At 39.9% G+C, this 26726-nt stretch overlaps 1 protein-coding gene across 1 annotated transcript in view; it reads right to left on the bottom strand.

Annotated features, from left to right (window-relative positions):
* MFSD14A (major facilitator superfamily domain containing 14A) overlaps positions 1-21659 on the bottom strand; it is a 42221-nt gene extending 20562 nt beyond the window's left edge. The window contains exons 1-2 of the mRNA XM_072754514.1: positions 21328-21659; positions 7630-7725 (exon numbers count right to left, since the gene is read on the bottom strand). Coding sequence (XP_072610615.1) covers positions 7630-7725; positions 21328-21411 — 180 coding nt within the window. The 5' untranslated portion in view covers positions 21412-21659. The remainder of the gene's footprint in view (positions 1-7629; positions 7726-21327) is intronic.
* Between the last annotated feature and the right edge of the window lie 5067 nt (positions 21660-26726).

The following is a 26726-nucleotide window of genomic DNA, read 5'->3' on the forward strand; positions in this document are numbered from 1 at the left end:
AAGTGAATTACAGGGAAGCCACTAGTTGAATGAAAAGCAAATGGGAGGGAAAAGTTACTGAAAAAATAAGAAGCAGCCTATGTGTCAAAGGCTTTATATATACTTTTATTTCATTCTAACAACATTATGGGTTAGATAAAATACCACTCTACAGATGAGGTAACTGAGTTCTTGCCTGACTTAAAAGCCACTACCTTCCTCCGTTCTACTATGCCGTTTCTCAATAAAAACAAGAGACAATGGCAATATGGGGAATAAGAAAGTTGGGGTATCTCTTTAGGAAGAAAAATTATGCTGAGTGTAGTTTCTGACATCTTGTAAGAAAAACCTTTAGGATTACAGTGCTCCCTTTTTTTCCGTTACTCTTCTTCTGCCCAAAACTAGAAATTTAACAAAAATTAACTCACATGTAAAAATAAAGAAAATTAGAAATGAAATGTTTAGTCACAGAAAATTATTAACATGGGAAAAATAAAACATTCATGATGTTCATTTATTTTGTTTCTTTATATGATATACACTATGTAATTCTTTTTTAAAAAATTTTTTTAAATTTATTTATAATAGTCACAGAGAGAGACAGAGGGAGAAGCAGGCTCCATGCACCGGGAGCCCGACATGGGACTCAATCCTGGGTCTCCAGGATCGCGCCCTGGGCCAAAGGCAGGCGCCAAACCGCTGCGCCACCCAGGGATCCCTACATTATGTAATTCTCAACTGAAGGTCTGAATACATTTTTTTTTAAGATTTTATTTATTCATTCATAGAGACAGAGACAGAGACAGAAAGAGAGAGAGAGGCAGAGACACAGGCAGAGGGAGAAGCAGGCTTCATGCAGAGAGCCTGACGTGGGACTCGATCCGGGGTCTCCAGGATCATGCCCTGGGCTGCAGGCGGCACTAAACTGCTGTGCCACCAGGGCTGCCTGTCTGAATACATTTTTGATTGTCAAAACTTGGTGTGTGCGTAGGGGGAGCTACCTCTCAAAGGCAGATCAGGGATGCTGCTAAATAACCTATAAATAGGTCAGCCCCTCACAACAAATAATCATCTGGCTCAAACTGTCAACAGTGCTGAGGCTGAGAAACACTGTTATTACTTAAATAAAGGCCATGGATCTAAAGAAGGGATCTGCAAACTTTCTGTAAAGAACCAAACAGCAAATATCTTTTTATAGCTTTGTAGGCTATACAGTCTCTGTCACAAGTATTCAATTCAACAAAAACAGCCAAAGATCATATGTAAATGAATGGCCATGGCTGTGTCCCAAATAAAACACTATTTATGAAAAACAGGCTACTAACAGGACTTTATATTATGAAAAACAGGCTACTAACAGGATTTGCTCTGGCCATAGTTTCCCAGTTCTTCCACTTAAAGGAAAAGATTAAAGGAAAGTTTAAACTCCTTAAAGTGGCATCTCAAAACCTTTTGCAACAAATCAAATCCAGTCTTCTTCCAATAATTACTAAGGGCCAAATCTTTTTAGGAACAAAAAAACAATGTGTTAAAAAAGTTTTATAAATTGCTAGTTCTTACTGCTAATGATTCACTTTGCAAAGCTACCTTACATTCCAACAATCTGGTCTCTTCACTGTTTTAAATATCCCCATGCTTTCCGATAGTCACACTTTTATACAGGACATCTCTCCATTTTGAATGTTTGATCTCCTTATCTTCTCTCTCTAGCCAACCTCCAAACCTTCCAAGTTGTTTCACTGTCACCAAACTTTCCTGTCCAAAGCAATCAATTATTTCTCGTAAGGGCCTATAGGAAGAGATTATAGCACTTGGACAGTCACATAGGGTTTGTGAAATTTCTTTTATCATATACTGAGCTACTTAGCTCTAGTATTTTTTCAGTTTTTCATGTATTTAATATATATTTCCTTTCAATTATATTTCAATTAAGGACAGGCACTATATCCACTATACCTTGATTTAATAAATCCTTAACTTCATTGGTGCCTTCATTAAGTAAATACTCATAATTATCTGATAATACTGCTTTCATAGTGACTTAATAGAACAAAACCATTATGCAATCTAGCTAATGTTACAAAATAAAAAACTTCACAACCCCCAAAAGGAGTATAGTTAAGATAAACAATCATCTGTTTGATTTTTTGATAAAAATTTAACAGAGACAAATATATCAATACAAATGTAAAGATTTTTGATCTGTGAGAATCCTTTTAGCACTATACTTTAGAGCTGAATAGGAAAAGATGTAACAAAAAAAAAAAAAAAAGGAAAAGATGTAACATTTTCCAAGAAATTTTATAGGTCTTAAAATTTATGGAACTTTAAAACCTTTGAGAGTATAAAGTCCTTAAAATATGAAATGCCTCAGGACTATCTCTGTAGCAAAGGCTGCTAAGCCATTTATTTACATGGAAGAGATGCTGGAGAATGAGTATAAGGTCTTGCTCCATAACATAAGACTGCATCTAAGCAGCCAGGACCATATGGCCTAGTTTTTCCAGAACCATAAGTCAAAAAAGTTAAGCCACTTCTTAAGCATTATAGAGCCTTAAATCTATTATTAATTTTCTTTATCTAATATGTTAGTCAATCAATCATCACTGATTAAATATCCACTATGAATCAAACATATAGTCTCTCAAAATATTAGACTTCAGTCCTTAAAAAATATTTGGCAGCATAAAATTCTTCCTCGTTATTAATGTAAATTCCCTTGTTGGTGGAGACTTCACCATCCTCCCCTGGGTAGGTCCTCCATATAAAACACAGCTTTTGGGCAGCCCAGGTGGCTCAGCGGTTTAGCGCCACCTTCGGCTCAGGGTGTGATCCTGGAGCCCTAGGATTGAGTCCCACATTGGGCTCCCTGCATGGAGCCTGCTTCTCCCTCTGCCTGTGTCTCTGCCTCTCTGAATAGATGCACTCATGAGTCTCTGTGCATCTCTCATGAATAAATAAATAAATTCTTTCAAAAAACAAAGCAAAAAACAACATAGCTTTTGTTCTTTCACTGTGTTCTAGGAGAATATAGGTTATTAAAAGTCCTGTGAGTTTAAAAAAAGATAACTGAAATCACATGAAATTTTTTTTTATTTTTTTTTTCATGAGAGACAGAGAATCAGAGACATAGGCAGAGGGAGAAGCAGACTTCTCACAGGGAGCCCAATATGGGACTCCATCCCAAGACCCTGGGATTACAATCTAAACCAAAGGCAGACGCTCACCCACTGAGCCACCCAGGTACCCCAAAATAACATGAAAGTTTAAAAAATTTCTTTAACTTCACATTGGTTTTGAAAACTAAGGTGGGTAAGTCCCAAACATCATAATCCCATTTATGATAATTAATATATCTTAACATTGGTTATCTGTTAAATGAATTAATTCAAAGAATATCTTTGAAATTTAAAATGCCAACACTTCAGGGGCACCTGGGTAGCTCAGTTGGTTAAGCATCTGCCTTCGGCTCAGGTCACAATCCTGGAGTCCCGGGATGAAGCTCCACATCAGGCTCCCTGCTCAAAGAGGAGTCTGCTTCTCCCTCTGCTCCTCCCTACCCCCAACCCCGCTTGTGCTCTCTCTCTCTCTCAAATAAATAAAATCGTTTTAAAAATAAAATTAAATGTTAAAACTTTAATAATTTTTGAGAGCTATATATGGAAAGAGATACTGACTTAAAATACAAATAAACTGAATCATAACTTCCTCATTCTCCCTTTTTATTTTATTTATTTTTTTTTTAATTTTTATTTATTTATGATAGTCACACACACAGAGAGAGAGAGAGAGAGAGAGAGAGGCAGAGACACAGGCAGAGGGAGAGGCAGGCTCCATGCACTGGGAGCCCGACGTGGGATTCGATCTCGGGTCTCCAGGATCGTGCCCTGGGCCAAAGGCAGGCGCTAAACCGCTGCGCCACCCAGGGATCCCTCATTCTCCCTTTTTAAATAAATGTTAAGAGCTGGGACTATCTAGGTTATAATCTGTTTCAAAGCACATAAGACAAATAAAATGTTGAAAGTTAACAAACTTTTAGAAAGAAGGTGAAGTGCTATGACTTAATGCTCTCTTGTACCTCAAAACCCCTGTTTCCCCAACACCAACACAAGCGTGGGGGGTAAGGGAATATAGGAGTCCAAAATAAAGAAGACTGCCACAAAGTCAACAACAAAATTTGTAAGCAAAAAGCCTCAAAGTAAGCAAAACCTTTTTAAACCCACACTGAATTAACAGATTGGGCCTTAATTAGTGATATATACTAGATATGTGAGAATCATTTGTAAAAAAAAAAAATACACATGTCCTTGAAGATTCTGATTTCAGCAGAACAGGCTATATGGCCAGATATTTTGAAAAAACTCCCCAAGTATCACTAATACTCACTTCCAGTTTAAAAAAAAATCACTGATGAATAGTACATTTTAACTGCTGGAAATGTTCCTCTTTGGTTGGCTAATTTGTCCTAATGGGGAAGGTAAAGTTCACCCTGAAGCCAATATTTCTCATCAAACTGCTGATGCTTGACTGGAAGGGTAGGTGGGATTGCAGCGGAGCCTGTGTCCTTACACATTTCTATATCCCTTTATGTTTTACAGTAGGCATACACTGTATTTCTAGTTGTTAAAAAAAAAAAAGCAGTATGTTATATAGAGAGAACAGTTATATATACATAGGCTCCCACACACAATTTTCTTTAGTGATATTTCAAAGCTTCTTCCTATTCCAATGTCTGAAGGCCAAAGGCCTGAAAGAACCTGGAATATAACAAATCCCAGCATTTAGATATAATCTAATCACTACAGCTCAATCCTTGTTTTGCCTAGGTCTGTCCCACCCCATCCTCATAAGATTTCCCATTTGCACAAGAGAAAAATGTAGAACACAGAAGCTGCAATTATTTAGAAACATATATACGTTACAGATAAGAAAAGAACTAGAAAAATAAAACTCTGGGCTTAATATTCATTAATATGTAAATGTTTTTCTGAGAATGCTTGGCTTTAAAAACAATAATGAAGCAAAATTGGGAAAAGGTAAAGAATTAGGACTTTGATAATATAAACAATGTGTTAAAAGTGGCTGTTTTTGTGAAGAAAATTCTCCCTAGTAACCACAACTCATTTCACCATTTAAAAATTCAGATATAAAGGACAAATATGGGAATTAAGAAGAACTGTCATGACAACCATGGGGAAGAAAGTCTTGCCATATATCAAATACGTGGCAATGTTATAGATATTATTACAAAAACTATAATCATGCTGGCAAAAAAAAGAAGAAGAAAATTAAGTCTTCTCAAATTAGCACCTTTCACTTTCCTGATCAGAACTCAATTCAGCATTTTAAAAGTAAAAAAAAAAGAAAAGAAAAATCAAAAGCACTACATATTTTTTAACTAACAAAACAAAAATATACTAAGCACAAAGTTAGCTACAATAAATGAACTAATAAACATTTATGTCTAAATAACTGGATTCTTTCCTGTTCTTAGAGAAGACAAACTCCTCTGTCCAATTAGGAAAAAAAAAAAAAAGTTAGAAAGAAAACTAACATATCTAAAGAACATAAACCAGAAGCAAATTTTAAAAATTGCTATACACATTTTAAATCCTGCTGAAAAATTATGGAAGCATCACAAAAAGCTTTTTTGATGACTTGCGAACAATTTACCCAAAACAGTAGAGAGTTAATCTCTCTACTTAGCTACTGTTTGGACTGCCAATAAAGTTAACTACCTAATCTTGGGTATAAACCACTTACTCCCACCATTCCCCTAGGCTGAGCATTAGAACAAAGCAAGCCTAGTTTCAAATACTAACTCTGCAGTTCACTATTAGAGTAGTTGCGGGATCCCTGGGTGGCGCAGCGGTTTGGCGCCTGCCTTTGGCCTGGGGCGCGATCCTGGAGACCCGGGATCGAGTCCCACGTCAGGCTCCCGGGGCATGGAGCCTGCTTCTCCCTCTGCCTGTGTCTCTGCCTCTCTCTCTCTCTCTGCGTGACTATCATAAATTTAAAAAAATTAAAAAAAAAAAATAGAGTAGTTGCAAGTAAGTTGCTTAGTTTTTCTAAACCTTAATTTTCTCATCTATGTTATCAGGTTAATACCTCACCCATAAGGGAACTTTGACAATTAAAAGTGATAATGCATTTAAATTGCTTAGGACTATGCCTGGACCCACCATAATGTGATTATAAATGAACTGTTTACTATCACAAAGTCAAGTACTTTTTTAAACCACAGAACTGATGGTCCACTACACAGATTTACATGTTAAATTGGTAGTAGATCATAAAAACATCAGGAACATTAAGGAAGCGAATATAAAAGTGTGAGACCACACAGTTATCACAGCACCTCTGTAGCCCATGACATCACGTTATCACAATATAATGAAGTTACAAATGTCATAATGAACTTGCATCATCTGATGAAGTTGCAAATCAGAGTACACAGATTATGAAGGCAGGAAATGTGTAAATTAATTTTGAAGGACTCCAATCAGAAATTATTAAATTTAAAAGAAGATCAGATATTTTTAAAGTCCACATTTCAATTATTTTGAAAACCTATTAATGTACAATTGCTGACCTATATAGTAAATCCTTCTTAAAAAGGAAAGGCTCTCAATGAAATACTCAAATCAGCATTCTTACAATTATATGTCAGGGAACTGTTTTATTCAGAGAACTATTCTAACTGCAATGCATGGTTTATTATAGAAGAAACTGTTTGAGACTTTCTTTTCTTTTGACTTGTGTCAACAGTACTCATAAATATGCCCTAGATGTTTAAAATAACTATTAAATATCCATATTTTATGTACATCCAGAAATGATTATGTAGCCATAGAATATGAACATACTTAGAACCTAAGTTTTCTTTCTTAGAACATAGGTCTACTTATATGATCATCTGACTTATTTATAAACAAGCTTTTTGTAAAAACCTTTTTTGTGTAATAAGCAATCTCAAAAAATATAAGGAAGCATATAGCTCTAAAATTCTTTTCTTCTAGATTGGGTAAGCTGTACATTTATCTACTTACACCTTTCAAGATATTATGGACTTCTGCTATAACTATGCCTTCCTTTATTCCATTCCTCTGATGTACACCAATAGGAGAAAACTAGCTATCACCTGAATTGTTCGGATTGGCAGGGATGTCTTTTCTAAGATTCCAAACCTGGGAATAGTTGGGCAAAACCAGCTTATGGCTGTGAAAAGAACAATCTTCTAGATGGTTACCTCTAGAGCCTTTGCCTAACCTAAGAGAAACTTGCACTTGGAAAATGCAGCTGCATGATTGAACCACAAAATAACGCTGAGTGATTCAGATCATAGATACCATCTTTCCTAAGGCTGTCAGTTTAAGAATCCCATCTACCCTATCCAGAGCAGGGACTGAGCCCCTGCTTACCCATGTGCCGTATTCACCAAAAGAACCATACCCAGCTAAGCTCTCCCCCAAAAATAAGAGAAGTAAAGGTTGGAAAAGACAACTAAACCAGTAAGATACAGTACTCAAGAGCTGACAATATTTTCTGCAAGAATTAACCAGGGAAAGGGAAAAGGACCATCTTTACCCTTCCCGGAAATTGAACAAAAAGAGATTAAGTACATAATAAATAAGTGAAAAGATTACTTACCACCAAGGTGGGGGCTGTCAATAATCCCCAAGCAAAAAACTCCAAAAAGATGACGATAACCGCATGGTAGACACTAGGAGAACCTATTCCTTGAGGCTATAAAAACAGATTTTTAAGAACGTTAATAGTGTATTCCAGAATTACTAACAATTATAGCAAGTTAATATTTATTTATTGATACCATATACATAATGGCACTATGTCAAACATCTGAACACTTGCTGTTCCTGGCCTCAAGATAAATACATCACGTAGGCATGGCGTGCAGTGGTGTTACGCAGAGTCCACGGTAGAGATGGGAGTATCAGACTTTCAGGAGGAAGATTAAAAGGATGAAAAGGAGTCAGACAAGGGTGGGGGAGTAGGAAAGCAAACAAGAGAGGTCAAGGCTGCACAAAGGCTGTGAGGCTTGAGAGCAGGTGTTTTAGGACTCTTGTAGTTTAGTACCACCAGAACATGGGCTGCACCCCGGGAGTTCCAGAGATGAGCAAGAGGCACACAGACACAGGGACACTTCCATGTTGAGGAGTGTATATTTAATTCTGAAGGTGATGGGGAGCCACTAAAAGATGTTAAGATTCAAGTAATCAGATGAAAGTTTTAAGAAAAACCATTCTGGCAAAGGTGTAGCGGATGGATGAGAAGGGGGCAAAATTGAGGAAAGTTAACAGTCAGGAGGCAGTAAGTATACTGCACTAACCCCAAAATATAGATGAAGCTTGTGGCAAGAATCATCGCAGATATTAACATGGCTCAAAAGCAGAACAGTCCCCAAAGGAGTACATTAGAGATCTGGGATTTGATATACACAAGAAAGAAAAACACAAAATTAAGTTTATACTGTCACTAGCGATGTTTTCAGAATTACTTCAATTGTTGAATTTCATATTCTAAGGGCAATATTAAATTGATGGAAAAGCAAATAGCCTATAAACATTAAATCTCCAATAAGTTTCTATAATAAAAAGACAAATTTAATCAGTACATATTATAATATCATACATAAAATATAAAGCATATCCAATAGTCTTATGTGGAAACCATTAAGTGTTTGGGTTTCTCTATACACTAAAATGATGCCACATCATTTTTAATATTGTCATAATGCATCATTTTATTTTCTTAAGAAGTCTGTGAGTTCATTAAGGCGTTGATATTCTTTTTTAAAAAGATTTTATTTATTTATTCATGAGAGACACAGCGAGAGAGGCAGAGACACAGGCAGAGGGAGAAGCAAGCTCCATGCAGGAAGCCTGATGCAGAACTTGATCCCCAAAATTCTGGGATCACGTCCTGAGCCAAAGGCAGATGCTTAACCACTGAACCACTGGGGTGTCCCCATCATTATTTTTAAAAAATGGAAAACTCTCCCAACCTTCAGGACCTAAGACAACAGAGGTGGAGTAGAGAGTGGGCCACACAAGAGGTGAAGGACTGCGGCTGGGAATGAATTTGTTCAAGATCTCATTCATTCAAACATTTACAGGGTACCTACTAAATACCAGGGATGCGGGACTACAGAAACCAGTAAAAGACACTTCTGATCTCAAGAAATTCAGAGTCTAGAGAGGAAGAAACCTCAATACACTATCTGCTTCTGTGCAAATGCAATAAAGATACATGCAAGTAAGGAGGCAAGGAAAGGGTATTGCAAGAAAAGGAAGTAGTGTGGACAATCTCACCAGAGAAAACCGTAATGACATAGAGACATGTCATGACAGTTTAAGGCTGATGGAGAACAAAGTAATAATCATGGAGTAAAAAAAAGGAAGGAAGAAGGGAGGTAGCCTCTAAACTTTGTTAAGTTTCTCATCATTACTCTAGAGAGACAATGAAGCACTGAAGGGTTTCATGCAAGTGAATGGTGTGATTGGACCTGCATTTTTCAGTACACCATGATGATTTCCTAAAATCTGAAACCAAGGAGGAAACTGCATGTAAAAGAAGGCTATTTCAATCAATCCAACAAGTGATGATAATGGTATGAAACAGAGGAGTGGCAAGACCACTGGAGGGAAGGGGATGGATATAAGTATATAGGATGTGAAAGTGGCAGCACTTGATAAATCTCGGAGGGAGAGTGAAGAATGACTTCCAAGTTTTTAGCTTGTCTACTAAGCGGAACCTCGTAGTGTCACAGTTCTTTTTCCCCCCAAGAGACTGAGCGGAGGTTTTTTAGGTCCTAAGACACTGCCCCTTGTACTTGAGACATTTCTATTGTCTTCTGAGGACTGACTAAAGCAATAGTCAGTTGACTAATAGCAATGAGTCAGCATGATGATGTCTGAAACCACCGGAGTGGGTGAGATTATAGGGAGAAGAGGAAATGGGAAAAGAGCAGTGTGCTAAGACCGGACTCCAAGAAACATCAATATTTAAGTAGTAGGCTGAGGAAAATGAACCAGGAAGAAAATAATGAAGAAACGAATCAGAGAACTATCAGGACACTTAAGAGGACACAGTGTTACAGATGACAAAGGATCAGTTTTAGGAAGGAAGGGGTGATGTCCAGTACCAAATAGAGCAGGTATAGTTAATTTAATTAAGATAGGGTCAAACAAATCCATAAGAGTTAGTAAGGTCCAAACTGGTTTTGTTCACTGCAGCATATACTCAGCACTCAGTGAAATGTCTAGTAGAACTTCTCTGGACATTTAACATACTAATTTACATTATGAATTTCCAAGAAGACACAGTATGAACTGTATTCCAAATTGATGGAATCCTTCTTTCATATAAGAGACAGTATCCCATGGCCATTTGAGTTCCTTATAAAACTATTTGGGAAATACTGACAAAGAGATAATAATCATATAGCAATGTATATAAACATACACACAGAGCAAAAAACTGGAAGGAATCAATGTGTTAAAAGTGGCTGCTTTCGTGAAGAACACTCAATTACTTGAGGCGACTGTCAGGGAAGGCTTCTCAGGGAGGTAGGTGGGTATTACCTGAGACCTTGAAGTCCAGTAGGAAAATGTTGGGATTGTCCTGTGTGTGTGTGTGTGTGTGTGTGGTAAGAGGAGGATGTCAGTGGAGGGTAATGATGGCCAAGAGTGTCTGAGGTAAAGGAACAGCATAGGCAAAGATCAGAAGACAGAAAACACTGTAGCTTCTTTCAGTATCTGAGGTCTAAGGAGGAGAGCAGTAAAAGGAGGCTGCGAGATGAGGACAGGTGAAACTGAAAAGGCGACTTGAAATAGGTCTCTTACGTTACATGCAGGCCAGGGATGCCGGAGTGGCTCAGCAGTTAAAGAGTCTGCCTTTGGCTCAGGGCGTGATCCTGGAGTCCTGGGATCGAGTCCCACATCAGGCTCCCTGCATAGAGCCTGCTTCTCTGTGTCTCTCATAAATAAATAAAATCTTAAAAAAAAAAAAAGTTACATGCAGGCCTCTACTTGCACATGCCAGGGTACCTGAAACATCTGAAGCCAGAGAGTAACATCACATTATAGGATTGTCTTTTTGGAACAATAACTTTCACGGCAATGTGGCAAAGACTCTGAAAGGATGGGAGGAAGACCAGAAGACAGGCTTGGGGTGGGGAGGGGGAAGTAACAGTAATTGGGATAAGATAATAAGTAGTAGGGATGAAGAAAGTGAATGAATTCAAAAAACACTTAAGAGGATGATTCAAAGGACTCAGTGACTGACTAGATGTAGCAGAGGACAATAAGGGAAGATCAAAGATGGAAAGATTTCTGTGTCTCACTTAGTCAACCAGGCAGTGAGGAAAGGGAAAAAAACTAAAAGATTAATTCATTTTAGGCATACTGGTTTGAGAAAAACATGTACAACTGAACTTGAAGGCAACAAATTGAGGAAGATACAGAAGAAATAGATTACTATCTATTCATAAAAAGCATTCATAAAACATTCATAAAAACCAATACAAAAGCACTAAGACACCACAAAAATAATAAAAATAATTTTAAAAATAGCTAATAACATTCTATCCTATGGGAATAACCAAACATTCAGAAAAAGTTCTACCATAAAGATGTTCATGACAGCATCACTTATAGTAGGAAATATGTAAATCTAAATGTCCAACCTTTAAATCAGATAGAATAATATACAGCCAAAAACTGTTTATGGATCATCCTTAATGATATGTGAAAATGTTTATGGCAATGTCAAATTAAAAAAAAATAAAAGCAAGATATAAAGGTATACATGTAGAATAACTTCAACTATGAAAAAAAAAACAAAAACTCACTTCAATGTTAATTAAGTAGCAATTTTAAGGGATGTAAAATTATGTTGTTCTGAACTCTAAATCTTTTTTAACATGCGTGCTTATACTTTAAATATTAGCAAAATGTTTGCTTATTTAAGAGAAAAACTGGGACAGCCTAGGTGGCTCAGTGGTTTAGCGCTGCCTTCGGCCCAGGGCCTGATCCTGGAGACCTGGGATCAAGTCCCACGTCAGGCTCCCTGCATGGAGCCTGCTTCTCCCTCTGCCTGTGTCTCTGATTCTCTCTGTGTCTCTCTCATGAATAATAAAATATTTTTTAAAAAAGAGACAAAAACTAAAATGGAAAAAGGCAATTAGACATACTGTCCCTTCTGAGCCATTCTCTCATTATTTCCCAAAATTGGGAGGAAAAAGTCTGTGTGTGTGTGTGTGTGTGTGTGTGTGTGTGTGTGTGTGTGTGTGTTTTAAGATTTATTTATCTTAGGGATGCCTGAGTGGCTCAGAGGTTGCACTTTTACCTTCTTCAACTCAGAGCATGATCCTGGTCCTGGGATCCAGTCTTGCACTGGCTCCCTGCACAGGAAGCCTGCTTCTCCCTCTGCCTCTCTCTGTGTCTCTCACGAATAAATAAATAAAATCTTAAAAAAAAATTATCTTAGAGATGGAGTGAGCGAGAGAGCATGCACATGAGCATGCACACAAGTGGGGGGAGGGGCAGAAAGAAAGAATCTCCAAGGTGACTCCCCACCGAGGGAGGCTCCTCAAGGGGAACTGGACTTGGGGCTCCATCCCACAACCCATGAGATCATGACCTGGGCCTGAAACCAACAGCTGGATGCTCAACCAACTGAGCCACCCAGGCTCCCCTGTAAACATTTTTTTTTTAAGTTTTTATTCATGTATTTATGAGAGACACAGAAGGAGAGGCAGAGACTCAGGCAGAGGGAGAAGCAGGCTCCACGCAGGGAGCCTGATGTGGGACTTGATCCCAGGGTCCTAGGATCACAACACTCCACCACTGAGCCACCCAGGTGCCCCATACATATTTTTAAAGCGAGGGGGGTGGTTTAGGTGGGTGGGATATTTGCTTGTACTAAAGTACTAGCAATTTTGAGAGCTGTATTATATCCATATTTATCTCTTCTGTTTTGAATAAATTCAAAAGTAGAAGATCTTGGGGGCATCTGGGTGGCTCAGTCAGTTAAGTGTCCAACTCTTGATCTCAGCTCAAATCTTGAGTTCAAGCCCCAAACTTGGGGGCTTAAAAAAAAAAGTAATACAAGATCTTAATAAAATTGACAAAATCTAAAAATATTTTACTGATTTAAAATTATAAATTCTTCCAGGCAGGACTTTTGACACAAGGGCTAGTGGTTTTAATGGACTCTCTATCCACAAGCAAAACTCCAGGGCAATCAGACAAAGAATATTAGGGTCATGGCCTGGGCAGAAAGACCAGGGGAAGGTTCACAGACAAGTAGAGGCAGATATCTGACCAGTGAGTAGTTTATACAGCATCAAGCGTAGAGAGTTCAGATCATAATATTATATGTATATCAACAGATAGCATCTGAGGATGCTCAAGAGAATTCAGAGGTACAAAAGAAGACAAATCTGAACATAAACTGCCACATACCAACCCCAAATGCCAAGATATGTCACCTACAACCATAATAATTACCATACCCAAAGTCTTCCATTCAGCTGAGTAATTTCTCTCCTATAGAGGTAAGGTTTTATGGCAGTCACCTCTAACTTCAACCTCAGAAGTAGGGACAATATCCTTTAATCTCACTTCTACCCTCCAATCTAATTCTCATTTTCCAAATCATACTTTCCACTAGTAACAAAGTATGGTTTCATCATCTAGGCTTTTGGCCAAGCCTTTTAAAATCTATTTACTTATTCTTATAGTCTGTAACACAAAATAGCTTCCACAAATTTGTATTTTGCTAAGTAAAGTAAGTACCTGTTTCACTTTATTTACCCTAAACTTACCTTTTCAAGCTCATGCTCTCTGAGACAGACCCTATGCTTTATTATTCTATGATCTGGCGCATCTGGTAAATGCGTAACACGTGCTTAATCAATGTTTGTGGAACTTGAATGAATTACTCTGTAAATCCCTTCTATCACTATAGGTATTCAGTGTAAATACTGTATTTAAATACTATTAATGGGCGCCTGGGTGGCTCAGTTGGTTAAGCATCCACCATCCATCTGCCCAGGTCATGATTCCAGAGTCCTGAGCCCCATGGTGGACTCCCTGCTCATCAAGGAGCCTGCTTTTCCCACTCGCTTTTCCCACTCCCTTTGCCCCTCCCCCTGGCTCCTTCTCTCTCTCTCTCTCTCTCTCTCTCTCTCTCTCTCTCTCTTGCCCGCGCTCTCTCTCTAATAAATCTTTAAAAAAAAATAAACACGGTTAGAAGAGCATATTTATGAATTAATCTAGCAATGTCCCCTATTAATACCCTCCTCTATGATTCAATATCTCACTGTTGGCTACCATATCCTGTAGCACATATTTAGGTCACAGATACACTAGATTAAAATCATAATGAAAGAGTACCACTGAAAACTTTTAGTGATTTACATTCAAAATCTTATTTACTCTTCCTAACAACCTTTCCAATTGGACGCTATCATCTCCATTTTACAGTCTAACGCAGCAAACAAGAGATGGAATAGAGTCTATCCAGGCAACTCCAGAGCCCAACTCTGGAGTTAGGCTGGTTGCACTGGTTGGGTTATACTGAATACACTGCCACAGACTGTCACTCTTTTAATTGTAGGGATCCAGTTTTTTTTTCATTTTTGTATTCAACGTGTAGCACAATGCCTGGTATAGAAGGGGTATTTCGTGACCATGGATTGATTTGAGAGCCCTAATCACGCAGTTACTAAGCTGCTAGGGAAATTAAGTTAGTCACTTTACCTCTCTCAGCAGTGAGAGATGAAGTATTACCTACAGCCTTGTCTAGCTCCCAAATTTTGAGTCTGTAATTGCCCAATCAATATGGATTTATGAATTCAGCAGTTATTATGCAGGATGTTGACTTTAATAACTTATGTTGTATACTTATCGGTGTGAACCAGGGGTTTATGTAGATTGTTAGCCAAGTCTAGAAGTAATTCTACCTATAACTGGGCATTATAATCCCACTTCTTCTTTTTTTTTAAGATTTTATTTATTCGTGAGAGACACAGAGAGAGAAAGAGAGAGAGGCAAACACAGGCAGAGGGAGAAGCAGGCTCCATGCGGGGAGCCTGACCTGGGACTCAATCCCAGGTCTCCAGGATCACGCCCTGGGCTGAAGGTGGCACTAAACCGCTGAGCCACCTGGGCTACCCTATAATCCCATTTATTAAACAGAATTTATGATGTCAGTAAACAATGAGAACAAGCTAAACTGAGGCTCATTCTTTAAAACAACTGGCCTAGACTATTAAAAATATCATAAAAAACAATATCCTAAAAAACAGCAAAAAAGTTATTTTACACTGAAGAGACATGGCAACTAAATGTAATGATTAAATTCTGTATTCAAAAAAAGGACAACTATACAGGAGTTTATTGGGACAATTAGAGAAATGTTATTATAGCCAAAATATTACCTAGTAGTATTATATTGTTACATTTTTCTGAATATGGTGATACTACTGTAGTTATGGGGAGAATATCCTTTTTCTCAGGTCATAAATTCTCCATGTTTAAGGGGTAAAGTGTCTTGATGTCTACAACTAACTCTCAATGATTCAGAAAAAAATGAGAGAAAGGAAAAAATGTGGCAAAATGTTAATTTGTGATTGTGAATCTATGGGATGGGCAAATGAATACACATTATGGTATTTTTTGCAACTTTTTTATAGTTTTGAAGATTCTCAAAATAAAAGTTGGGAAAAATTAAAAAAGAAAAAAAGAACCAAAATAAGGTATAAGAGAGAATAATTTTGAACTTAGAATTTAAGTTATCAATCAAAAATGAGGGCAAATTATAGCCTCAGAAAGAAACACTGAATTTTCTCTGAACCATACACAACAAAGCTGAAATATGATAATATGAAAGTCTTACACACAAAAAAGACAAAGATGCTGCTTGGTTACGGGCATCTAAGAATTGCAGCTTTTCATAAAAAAGAACATTAAAAAAAATAGTGTAACTACAAAGCCACTTTCATGGATCCTAACACATTATGGTATAACTAGAGGAAATACAAGACTTTACTGCTAGTATCTGATATCCTTTGTCACAAACTCTAGTGTTTTTCTTATTTTCTCTGACTTTAATCAAGCAAAGCAAGATACATTACTTTTGTAGAGCAAAAAGAAAACAAAACCAATCCTCAATTTCCTGGAAGTATGAATCACTGTGAACATGTTGCAACACTACTTTACTAATTAAGCCATTTTGGCTTAATTTGCAGTGAGACTTCAGATTTTACTAATATGCTATGTATCAATTTTAAAGACAGATATTTAATATTTGTATTATCACAGAAGTGAAGATGTATTGGTTGGATCGGTCCTAAACAGAAATTAAACACACTTCTTAAACTTACTCAACAAAAATATGATGAGATCAAGTTTTACTCTTAAAAAAACTCTAGAGCTTAAGATTGTATTACCTTGTGGTAAATTTTTTTTTAAGTAATCTCTACACCCAGTGTGGGGCTTGACCTTACAACCCCAAGATCAAGAGTCGTACACTCCACCAACTAAGCCAACCAGGATCCCCACTTTGTGGTAAATTTTAAAAAGATTAAGCAACATGACCATCTATCCCATCCCCCTCCATTCTCAGGAGGAAAAGATGTAACTCAAATCAAGTTAAGCCATCATTACATTAAGTGCTTAGCCCCAAGAACACTAATGGGTTACATGGTTCAAATGACTACAAACTGAACTCACTAACAAGGTAAAATAAAATAAAAAATAAAAAACCACCATCAATACAAAAATCAAACTGTCACCAATGTGCAGAATGGAGCCTAAACTTGGTGTAAACTCTAATTATTCAATTCATATGGCTTATAAAAGAGATTCTATTTATGTATTCATCAGAGACACAGAGAGAGGCAGAGGCACAGGCAGAGGGAGAAGCGGGCTCGCCCGCGGGGACCCCATGTGGGGACTCTGGGATCACACCCTGAGCCAAAGGCAGCCAAGGCAGCCACTAACCACGAAACACACAGGCGTCCCAATTTATACGGCTTAATGAAGTATTACCTACCACTCCTTGTTTTACAAAGAGACTCCCTAAGAAGGGAAAGTATTTCATGTAGTAGAATTCATAATTGTGTTTACACATTATTGATAAAATAGACCCATTATGTAAATAAGCTACTACTACTTCATCTGGCCCTGAAAGAGACAAAACCATTTCAGGGATCTTGATATACCGTGGCTGAAACTGTCAAAGTCAAAATAATGCTTAAAAGACAAGTTGGGCTTTAAATAATAGAGAACCTTAATTCATAAATACCTGTCAGAATGCTATCTGGGGAAAGCTATTCTTTTTAAACTTCAAACTTTGGTAGCTGTACATGGGTTACAGTTCAACTATTCATGAATTCCAGCAGATGCTATGATTATTGGGAGGCAGGTCTTCAAACTACATTAAGATGAACTGGGTATATAATCTTAAAAAAAAAAAAGCTTACTAATTTATCCTCAAACATACTAACCTAAAGCAGATGCTGAACCATACGATGGAGGTAAGGAGGTCAGTCACTCACAGGACCGTCTGCCACACGCTTGCCACAGACAGTATATAGACATCCTGATGTTTCTAGGCTGGGCTAGTGACTTCAAAGGACACTTGCTTTTTGAAGGTACTGCAGCCCTCCTCCCGGCTCATATGCTAACAGCCACAGGCAAATTATTTAGCAGCTCTTGGCACTAAGAGCTGTCCTGCGGCTGCCCCTGCCAGTCTTTATAGGTGAAGGATGCAAAGGATCAGAGCTTGGGTCCAGACTTTTGAAAGGGTTACTGACTCCTACTTATGTCCTTAAAATCCAAAATACAGGAATAAAAATCTGGTGCTCTGCTTTTTCGGGTATATTTCATTTTGCACTCAGTTGAGTGTCTGCCATCAGCTCAGGGTGTGATCCTGGATACCCGGGATCAAGTCCCACGTGGGGTTCCCTGTGGGGAGCCTGCTTTTCCCTCTGCCTGTGTCTGCCTCTCTCTGTGTGTCTTTCATGAATGAATAAATTCTTTAAAAAAAAAAAAAGTTCTATTTTTGATAACACAAATAAATACCTCATCTATGTAACTTTAGCTCTTAGCCTCTAACAAGAATGTTTATTTTTTAAATTTATTTTTATTTTTGTTAAAGATTTTATTTATTTATTCATGAGAGACACACAGAGAGAGAAAGAGAGAGAGAGAGAGAGAGAGAGGCAGAGACACAGGCAGAGAGAGAAGCAGGCTCCATGCAGGGAGTCCAACATGGGACTTGATCCCGGGTTTCCAGGATCACGCCCTGGGCTGAAGGCAGACAGACGCTCAACCGCTAAGCCACCCGGGCTGCCTCGTGGTAAGAATTTAACAAAATTGGAAGCATTCTAAAGTGTCAGAATGCACTTTTAACTCAACCATCTTCAAAGGTCTACATGGAATGAGATACAAAAACATGCCACACTCATTAAAATTTATAACCCAAACCTGCCTTTCTACATAAGGATGCTCCAAAAAGCAAATTCACCAATAATGCTACAATCACTTTCATCAGTAAAATGGTATACAGTGAACGATTAAATATACACCTACTGAATTTAATCTGTGGAACTATTCTGTAGTTGGTATGCATGTTCTCCCCCCCTCCCCCATAGAACTATTCTTAAACTTTTGGGAGTTATGGACTCTTTGGGGAATCTCTCAAAAAATGGACAAAGAAAATTGTGCAAACAACTTCAGGGTGTACAGACCCAGGTTTAAAACTCCTGATACAGAATCACACCCTTTCATGCGATTTCCCTTAACTGTGTACAACTCAAATGGGCAGTGTTATTAGTTTCAAGCATATTCAAATACAATTTCAAGAAAAGAAAAACATTTAGTAACAACGATTAACCAGGTTCATTTAGAAGGGTTCACAATTGGTAACTTGGCTAATACAGCTTACAAAGATGTCATTAGCAGAAAGATGAAGCAAAATAACTTCATGAACTAAAGAAAACAGAAAGGATCAAGTCAGTATCATTGGCCAAGGACCCAAAATACTAATCAGAGACTGTCAAGTATGACGATATAGCCTCAGACACCTGACTCTGAATGAATCCACCACCAGTGGAACTTAAACACAGACACAAAACGCAATGCCAAATGGCAATTTTATTCCCTTTCTTAAAAAATGTTCATAAGGGCAGTCTGACCAATTACAAGGAGAGAGGCAGAAAAGCAGGTGCCATTTTAAAATTTCTACAACTATAATACACTTTTTTTTCATTACAGCTAGAGAAGGTTAAAATACAAACACTGTAAAAAATTACCCTGGCACTGCTAGAAATATAAATATCCCATATATATATATATATAAAACAATTTAGGAATAAACACATTTACAACAAAAAATTTAGGAATGCACTAGCACATACTTTTTTTAAAGAACACACTTTTAAACTCAGGCCCTATAAGATTCAAAGATGCATAAACAAAGTTTCTATTCTAAAGAGGTGTCCACTGCTTTTAGAATGGAAAGTGCAACCCAAGTGTATAAAGATGATAAATAATAATACTCACAAGCCCACAGTTCTCAATAAAGGTCTCATTTATTCTATGTCCCCTCTTAAAAACTTGGTGTAAAAACTGTGTTTTGTTTCCAAAAGCAAGCAATGAATTCACCACAACTTGAACAACAAGATAAATAATAAAAATCTCTTCCAAATCTCACAGCATGTGGATGAAAGCATCTGCTATAAAGTGAATCAAACGAAACTCCAAAGAGGTAACAAAATTGAACTTTACTGCACGAAACAGGAAGGTGTGTTTCTTGGTCGGAGCTCCATTCTAAATCTTTTGCAAATACTGATCTTAAAATTCATTTGTTTTTATAAAATGCAATCCTTTAGTTGCTTCTATTTTGTAGATTTTATGTAGAATTTAAAATTTCAAGTCCCTATGGTTAACAAGGACAACCAGTATTCTTTCATGCTGTTTCTCCCCCCACATATTGGTTCTGACCAACTTCATCAAAAGGGCCTGACTACTCGTAACTGAATTAATCAAAGTAATGTGCTAATTAATCAAAGCACAACAAAAAGATCTAAGGACTTGAAAGTTTTTCTCACTACATGTCAAAGCTATGATATCTAATTAAATTTACAGTTTGCTAAAAGTGTATTCTGAAGTTGCTTCATATGTCCCAAGCTTTCTAAATTTTAGTTTATTGACTGGGACGTATTCTGAAATGTCAAAAAAAAAAAAAAAAGTTGTCATCTATTTCAAATGAATTCGGGGAAATGCTCAGTGGTGGCCTAATGACTGTACGTAATTAGCAGTACCCTAGCAGTCGTTCCGGGCTCCCAACTACATACATTATGTTGGAATAAACACTAATATGGAATTAAAGGGAATCATTTCTGCACACTTCTCAGGAAAGTGAAATACGTATTTTACCTTTGCATTCTATTTCAGAACGTGATATCCAGGAATGCAACAAAGACGGGAGAGTGTAGCAACGGAGAAATTTCAGCATAAAAAAAAAAAAGTATAGGCGCGTTCAATGTTCAATTAAAAACCCTACGTCCCCTGCTGGCTAGCGACAGCACACTGCATAAAGTTTATTGTGATGACAACTGTTTCTAAAAAGCACAATTTTTTCCTGCCCTCTACCTGTCTTCCTTTCAAAGCGTCTCCTCATCCTCAGGCCATGGTAATTCGACGTAGCATCTTTTATCGTAAAATGAACGAGGTGATCTCAGAACAGCGAGGTGGTTACCGCTCTGTGGACACTAGGCCCCGGCGCCCCCCGTGACGCCTCAGGCCCCGCGAGGTGGGGGGAAGCCCCCGCGGGAGCGCGTCGCCCGCACCGGCCGCAGCTCGAGCGCTGACCGAACGCGGCGCCAGAGCAGAGCGACGGCGCTCGGGGCCCCGCGGGGCGCCGCGCCAGGGGCCACCCGGGCGGCAGCATATGGGAGGCCGGGGGCTGCTCCCCGCGCGGCGCGGCGAGGGCGAGGGCGAGGCTGCGGCGCGAGGGGCGGCCGGGGGCCGATGCAGGCCGCCGCGGGGGCGCACGTGGGGCCCGGGGCCCGGGGCGGCGGGGGGCCGGCAGGTGCGGGAGAGGCAAGCGGCTTCCCAGGAGGCCGGGCCCCGGAGGCCGCAGGCCGGGCGCGGGAGGAAAGCCGCGGAGCAGAGGCGAGCGGGCCCCGGAGGCTGGGACGCCGGCACCGCCGGGGGGGGGGGGGGGGGCGGGGGCACGCGCGGCGGCGGCGGCGCTGGGGGGAGACCGGATGGGGGCCCCGAGGGAGCTGCCCGGCGCGGCACCCCAGCTCACCGTGCCTCCGTCCTTAATGATGATCTTCTTGGCCAGCATGATACTGCGGTTCGCGGCCCGTTTCTTCTTCTTTCCCTGGGTCATTTTACCATCCTCGACTCCTGGCGCTGCTGCAGCCACTCCCGGGGCGGCCGGCCCCAGCGGCGAGTGCCGTCCCGCCGCTACTGCCGGGCCGAGCCGCTCGGGGCGCCCGCCGCCATCTTGAGGGCCCGGCCTGCCTCCGGCGGCGCGTCACATCGTGCGATCGGCGGAGGAGCCCGCCCCGCCCCGCCCCGCCCCGCCCGCCCACGTGACGGCGCCCCGCCCCGCCGGGCTCGGCGGCCGCGCGGAGGGAAGCCCCGGAGGCAGGCGCCAGGCCGCCGGCAGCGGCCGCCCGGGGCTCCGCGCCGCTCCGCTCGCCTGGGCCTCGCGACAGCCCTGAGCGGCGGGCACCTCGCAGTCCTTCCGTCGCTGATGAAGACACGGAAGCCTCTCGGTTCCCGGCTCGTGGAAATACGCTGACGAACGGTTGCCCTGGACGTTGGCCGCGCCCCTCAGCCGCTCGCGCCGTCTCCCGCGCTGGAGTCGGACGGAGCCGGCGAATGCCCCCTGCGCTTCCACGCGGACGGAGCCGGAGGCCGGGAGGCCGAGCGAGGTCAGTCAGTCCGAGCAGGACGAACATCGTACGGTCCCACTCATTCGGGAAATAGAAGAAACAGTGAAAGGGATCAAGGGGGAAAGGAGAGAAACTGAGCGGAAATACCAGCGAGGGACGCGGAGCAGGAGAGACGCCTAACTGGGAAGCGAACGAGGGGCAGTGGAGGGGGCCGGGCACTGAGGGGCCCTTGGCGGGAGGAGCACCGGGCGTTACGCCACATGTTGGCAGCTCGAAGTCCAATAAAAACATACACAAAAGAAAAAGGACGGGAACCGAAGGGAACAGTTGAATAATTTTCCAGAAATAGTGGGTAACTGAAGGTGTAAGGATAAACTGATTTTTCCGAAACAGTATTTTGTCTTCGCGCTCGCCCCATCCCTCCTGCCGCGCGCCGCCGGAGCGACTGAAGCGTGTTTCCAGCAGCCCCCTAGCCCAGGACCTTTTATTTCCTGCCGATACAAACGTGGATGACCTAGGTTCTGCTTTGCAACCCACCCCGTTTACTGTGCCGCTGGAACAACTTGATGGGGGGGGGGGGGGCTGCAGAAATGACCGTTGACACAAGTGAAGTATGGACGAGAGATGAAAGACCATACTGTTAAATCTGATTTTAATTGTACTATTAGGTAAGAGAATATATCCCTTTTCTTAATAGACTGAAGTCTTAAGGAGTGAAGGGATGTGATGCACGCTGCCTGCTCTCAGGTAGTTAGGAAATACCATGCTTGTAAATGTGAGAAGGGGGTTAGAGTGACAAAATGGCAAATTGTCAAAAAAAAAAAAAAAAAAAAAAAAAAAAGTAGTGTATTTAGGGCAGCCCGGGTGGCTCAGCGGTTTAGCGCCGCCTTCCGCCGGGGGCGTGATCCTGGGAACCTGAGGTCGAGTCCCCCGTCGGGCTCCCTGCGTGGAGCCTGCTTCTCCCTCTGCCTGTGTCTCTGCCTCTGTGTGTGTGTGTGTCTCATGAATAAATAAATAAAATCTTAAAAAAAAAAAAAAGTTAATTTATTCATGAGACAGAGAGAGAGGCAGAGACACAGGCAGAGGGAGAAGCAGGCCCCGCTCAGGGAGCCGGATATGGGACTCGATCCGGGGTCTCCAGGATCAAACCCTGGGCTGAAGGCGGCATTCCTCTGAGCCACCCAGGCTGCCCATGAATAAATAAATTTTTTAAAAAATTAAAAAAAAAATCTGTTCCCCTCCTTTAAAAAAAATAGTGTATTTGGGTATGGTGATTTTAAGATATGTTCACAAATTCCATGATACTGCTCTTTGGAAGAGACGGGATCTGATTCTTCCCTTCAGTGTGAGACTGGGCTGAGTGACTCTTTTCTAATAGGATATAGCAGAATTAACAGCACTGACTTCAGCGGGTAGGTCATAAAAGGCATAGCATCTTCCTGCTCATTCTCCCTTTTTCATTCATTCTGGGCCTAAGTCTGGGGAAGCCAGCTGCTATGTGATGACACTCCAGCAGCCTATGGCCAGGTCTAGATGTCCAGGAACTGAGGCCTCCTACTAACAGATATGTGAATAGTGTTGGAAGCAGATCCTCCAGTGCTGGTTAAACTTCATCTGATTGGGGATCCCTGGGTGGCGCAGCGGTTTGGCGCCTGCCTTTGGCCCAGGGCGCGATCCTGGAGACCCGGGATCGAATCCCACGTCGGGCTCCCGGCGCATGGAGCCTGCTTCTCCCTCTGCCTGTGTCTCTGCCTCTCTCTCTTTCTCTCTGTATGACTATCATAAATAAATAAAATTAAAAAAATATATTTAAAAAAAAAAAAAAAACAACTTCATCTGATTGCAAGCGCTGCCAACATCCTGACTCCCAATTTCAGAAAATCTGAGCTAGGACCACCCAGATTAACCACTTTGGGTTCTCTGGGTCTCAGAAACTAAGATAAAAAGTACTGTTTTAAGCCACTAAGTTTTGGGGTAGTTTGTAATACAGCTATAGATAGCTAATACACAGTGTAAAAGGAATGTGTTTTGTTGCAACTTTTTTTTTTTTTAAATAGGCTCCACTGGGCTCACACTCAGGACCCTGAGAGCAAGACCTGAACTGAGATCAAGAGTTGGGACGCTCAACTAGCTGAGCACCCAGGCACCTCCCTATTGTTGCAACTTTTATGTAAGTTTGAGATTATTTCAAAATAAATAAAATGTTAAAAAATAAATTTGAATATTCTGTTCCTTCTATTTCTACATAGAATATTTGACTAGAAATGGAAAACAAAGCACTCTTCCATGGAAGGGAGAAGAAGGCACTTTAGCTTAATGGGTAGTTCAAGTTACATTTTACCATCAATAAGTAAATTCATCATTTGTTTATTATCATTATTATTATTAAGTAGGCTCCATATCCAAGGTGGGGCTTGAACTCAAAATCAAGCATGGCATGTTCTACCGACTGAGCCAGTCAAGTACCCATCATCATTGTTTAAAAATATTCCCTTGTTGAAACATTTCAGCCCCAACTTGAAGCTCTTTAGAGGAATCATGACAAGATTTCAAAACTAAATTCCCAGGAGCTTGTTTTGGGTGGATGTAGAGAGCTGGTAAGATAATTTATTGTGTGGTGACTCTGACTTTTCATAGCCCCTCATAATGAGACCTCACCCATCTATGCCAATTTTACCATCCTAAGGAACTGATATTCAGTCATTCAAAAAATATTTTGACTACCTTATGAGTGTTTGTCATTGGTTTACTAAACACTGAGGATACATTAGTACATGAGTTCATATTTATCTCCATGAAACTTAATTATACTGGAGGACAAAGTTATGAAACAAACACAAAAGGAAGATAATTGCAGTTTGTGGCAACTGCTGTTAGTAATAATGTAATAAAGACAAACTTAACTCATTGAATGTCCAGAATATCCCAGGCTTTATGCTAGAAGAGCTGCAAGAGTAAATAAGAGATCAGTCCTCTTCTAACAGACTTATTGTGTGTGTGTGTGTGTGTCTGTGTGTGTATATATATATATATATATATATATATTTGTGCATGTTGTCTCTCAAAAAATAAAAAATAAAAAGTTCTCGATTCTAGAATAAATTTTAAACATGCCAGAACTTGAGGAAGGTGTGTGTAGAAGTTCTTCTTATATACTTTACTGGAAGAGTTCTGTCCAGCCTTGACGTGATTGGGGAGGATTCAGCTAAAGTACTAGTGGAGAGTATTAAGTATATTTAAAATATATTTAATAGTATAAAACAGGCACTAGGCACTAGAGTGAGAAAAGAATGTGTAAATGTTATATATGCTCTAATCAAATAGAAGTAAGGAAACTAACAGATACGAAGATTAGAGGAAGGAGGAAAAAATAAGTTCATTGGTTGTCACAAGGCAATTAGATGGGAATCAACTTTTTTTTTTTTTTTTTTTTAAGATTTCATTCATTCATTTGAGAGAAAGAGCACAAGCAAGTAGAGTCGCAGGCAGAGGGAGCAGGAGAAGCAGAATTCCCTGCTGAGGAGAGAGCCTGACACGAGGCTCAATCCCAGGACCCCAAGATCACTACCTGAACCGAAGGCAGATGCCTAACTGACGGAGCCACCCAGGTGCCTTGGGGAATCAACATTTAAAGATGATAAACTAGAAGCCTAGACAAGCAAAAAAAGGGGCTCTAAGAGCTTAACATAAAATGTCAATAGTTTAAATGTAACCACTAGAACATACAAAGCTTTCTAAACATAAAAAGGAAATTTAAAAGCAGAGAACACATTCCACATCTCAAAAGAAACAATAAATATTGGAATATCCGTAACTGTTTATTTTTCAAAAAGAAATAGGAAATTCAAACTAGAAACTAGTGAAAATTCTACTTTTGGGAGTGGTTAAGAACGGGGTGGAAGGATAGGCATGACAGCTAGACTTCTCTGAGTATACTTTTAACTTTGAACCATGTAAATCCTTTATTCAAAAATAGAATAAAAATCTTTATGTAAATTCTAAAATTGAATACAAAACAAGTTCACCTAGTTGTATCACATTATTAACATAGCCATATAGAGAAAAAGAGTGATTTCCATTAACTTTTGAACACTACATCCTTAGTGGGCTATTAGTCTAAGGACAAAAAGAACTGCAAAGAAGTCTTAAGTTTTATTCAGTATGTTTACCATTAGTAATATTGGTATTGTAGTACTGAAAAATATACTACATAATAAAACAAATATATTGTTACAAGTATTTTCAGTGTAAAAGAGAGGCAAATATAAAATTAAGAACTAATGTTAGGTATCAATTTGAATTCATGAACTTTTAAAAAATTTACTTTCTAGCTCTGTCCACTGAAATGGTCTAAAAGTAAACAGACTCCAGATTCCATTCCCCCTAAAAACAATAGGTTCCTTGGAGAAATAGCTGATTTTCCAGGTTTGGGACATCTTGTGACTGAAGCAAGGAAAAACTCACAGACTAATGTGGTCATGTCTAAAAGACACAGGAGCTGGCCTGCAGTGATTTCTACTGGCTCTTGGCTCACATCAAAAAGAACTGTAGGGATGCCTGGGTGGCTCAGTGGTTGAGCGTCTGTCTTTGGCTCAGGGCATGATCCTGGAGTCCCAGGATCGAGTTCCATATCAGGCTCCCTGCATGGAAACTGCTTCTCCCTCTGTTTATTTCTCTGCCTCTCTATGTCTTTGTGTCTCTCATGAATAAATAAATAAAATCTTAAAAAAAAAAAACAAAAAAAAAAGAACTGTGACTCTAATTGACTATGATACATTGAATAACTTGAAGATCTAGTGATATT

Source organism: Vulpes vulpes, chromosome 3, assembly GCF_048418805.1.
Source record: "Vulpes vulpes isolate BD-2025 chromosome 3, VulVul3, whole genome shotgun sequence".
NCBI lineage: Eukaryota > Metazoa > Chordata > Mammalia > Carnivora > Canidae > Vulpes > Vulpes vulpes.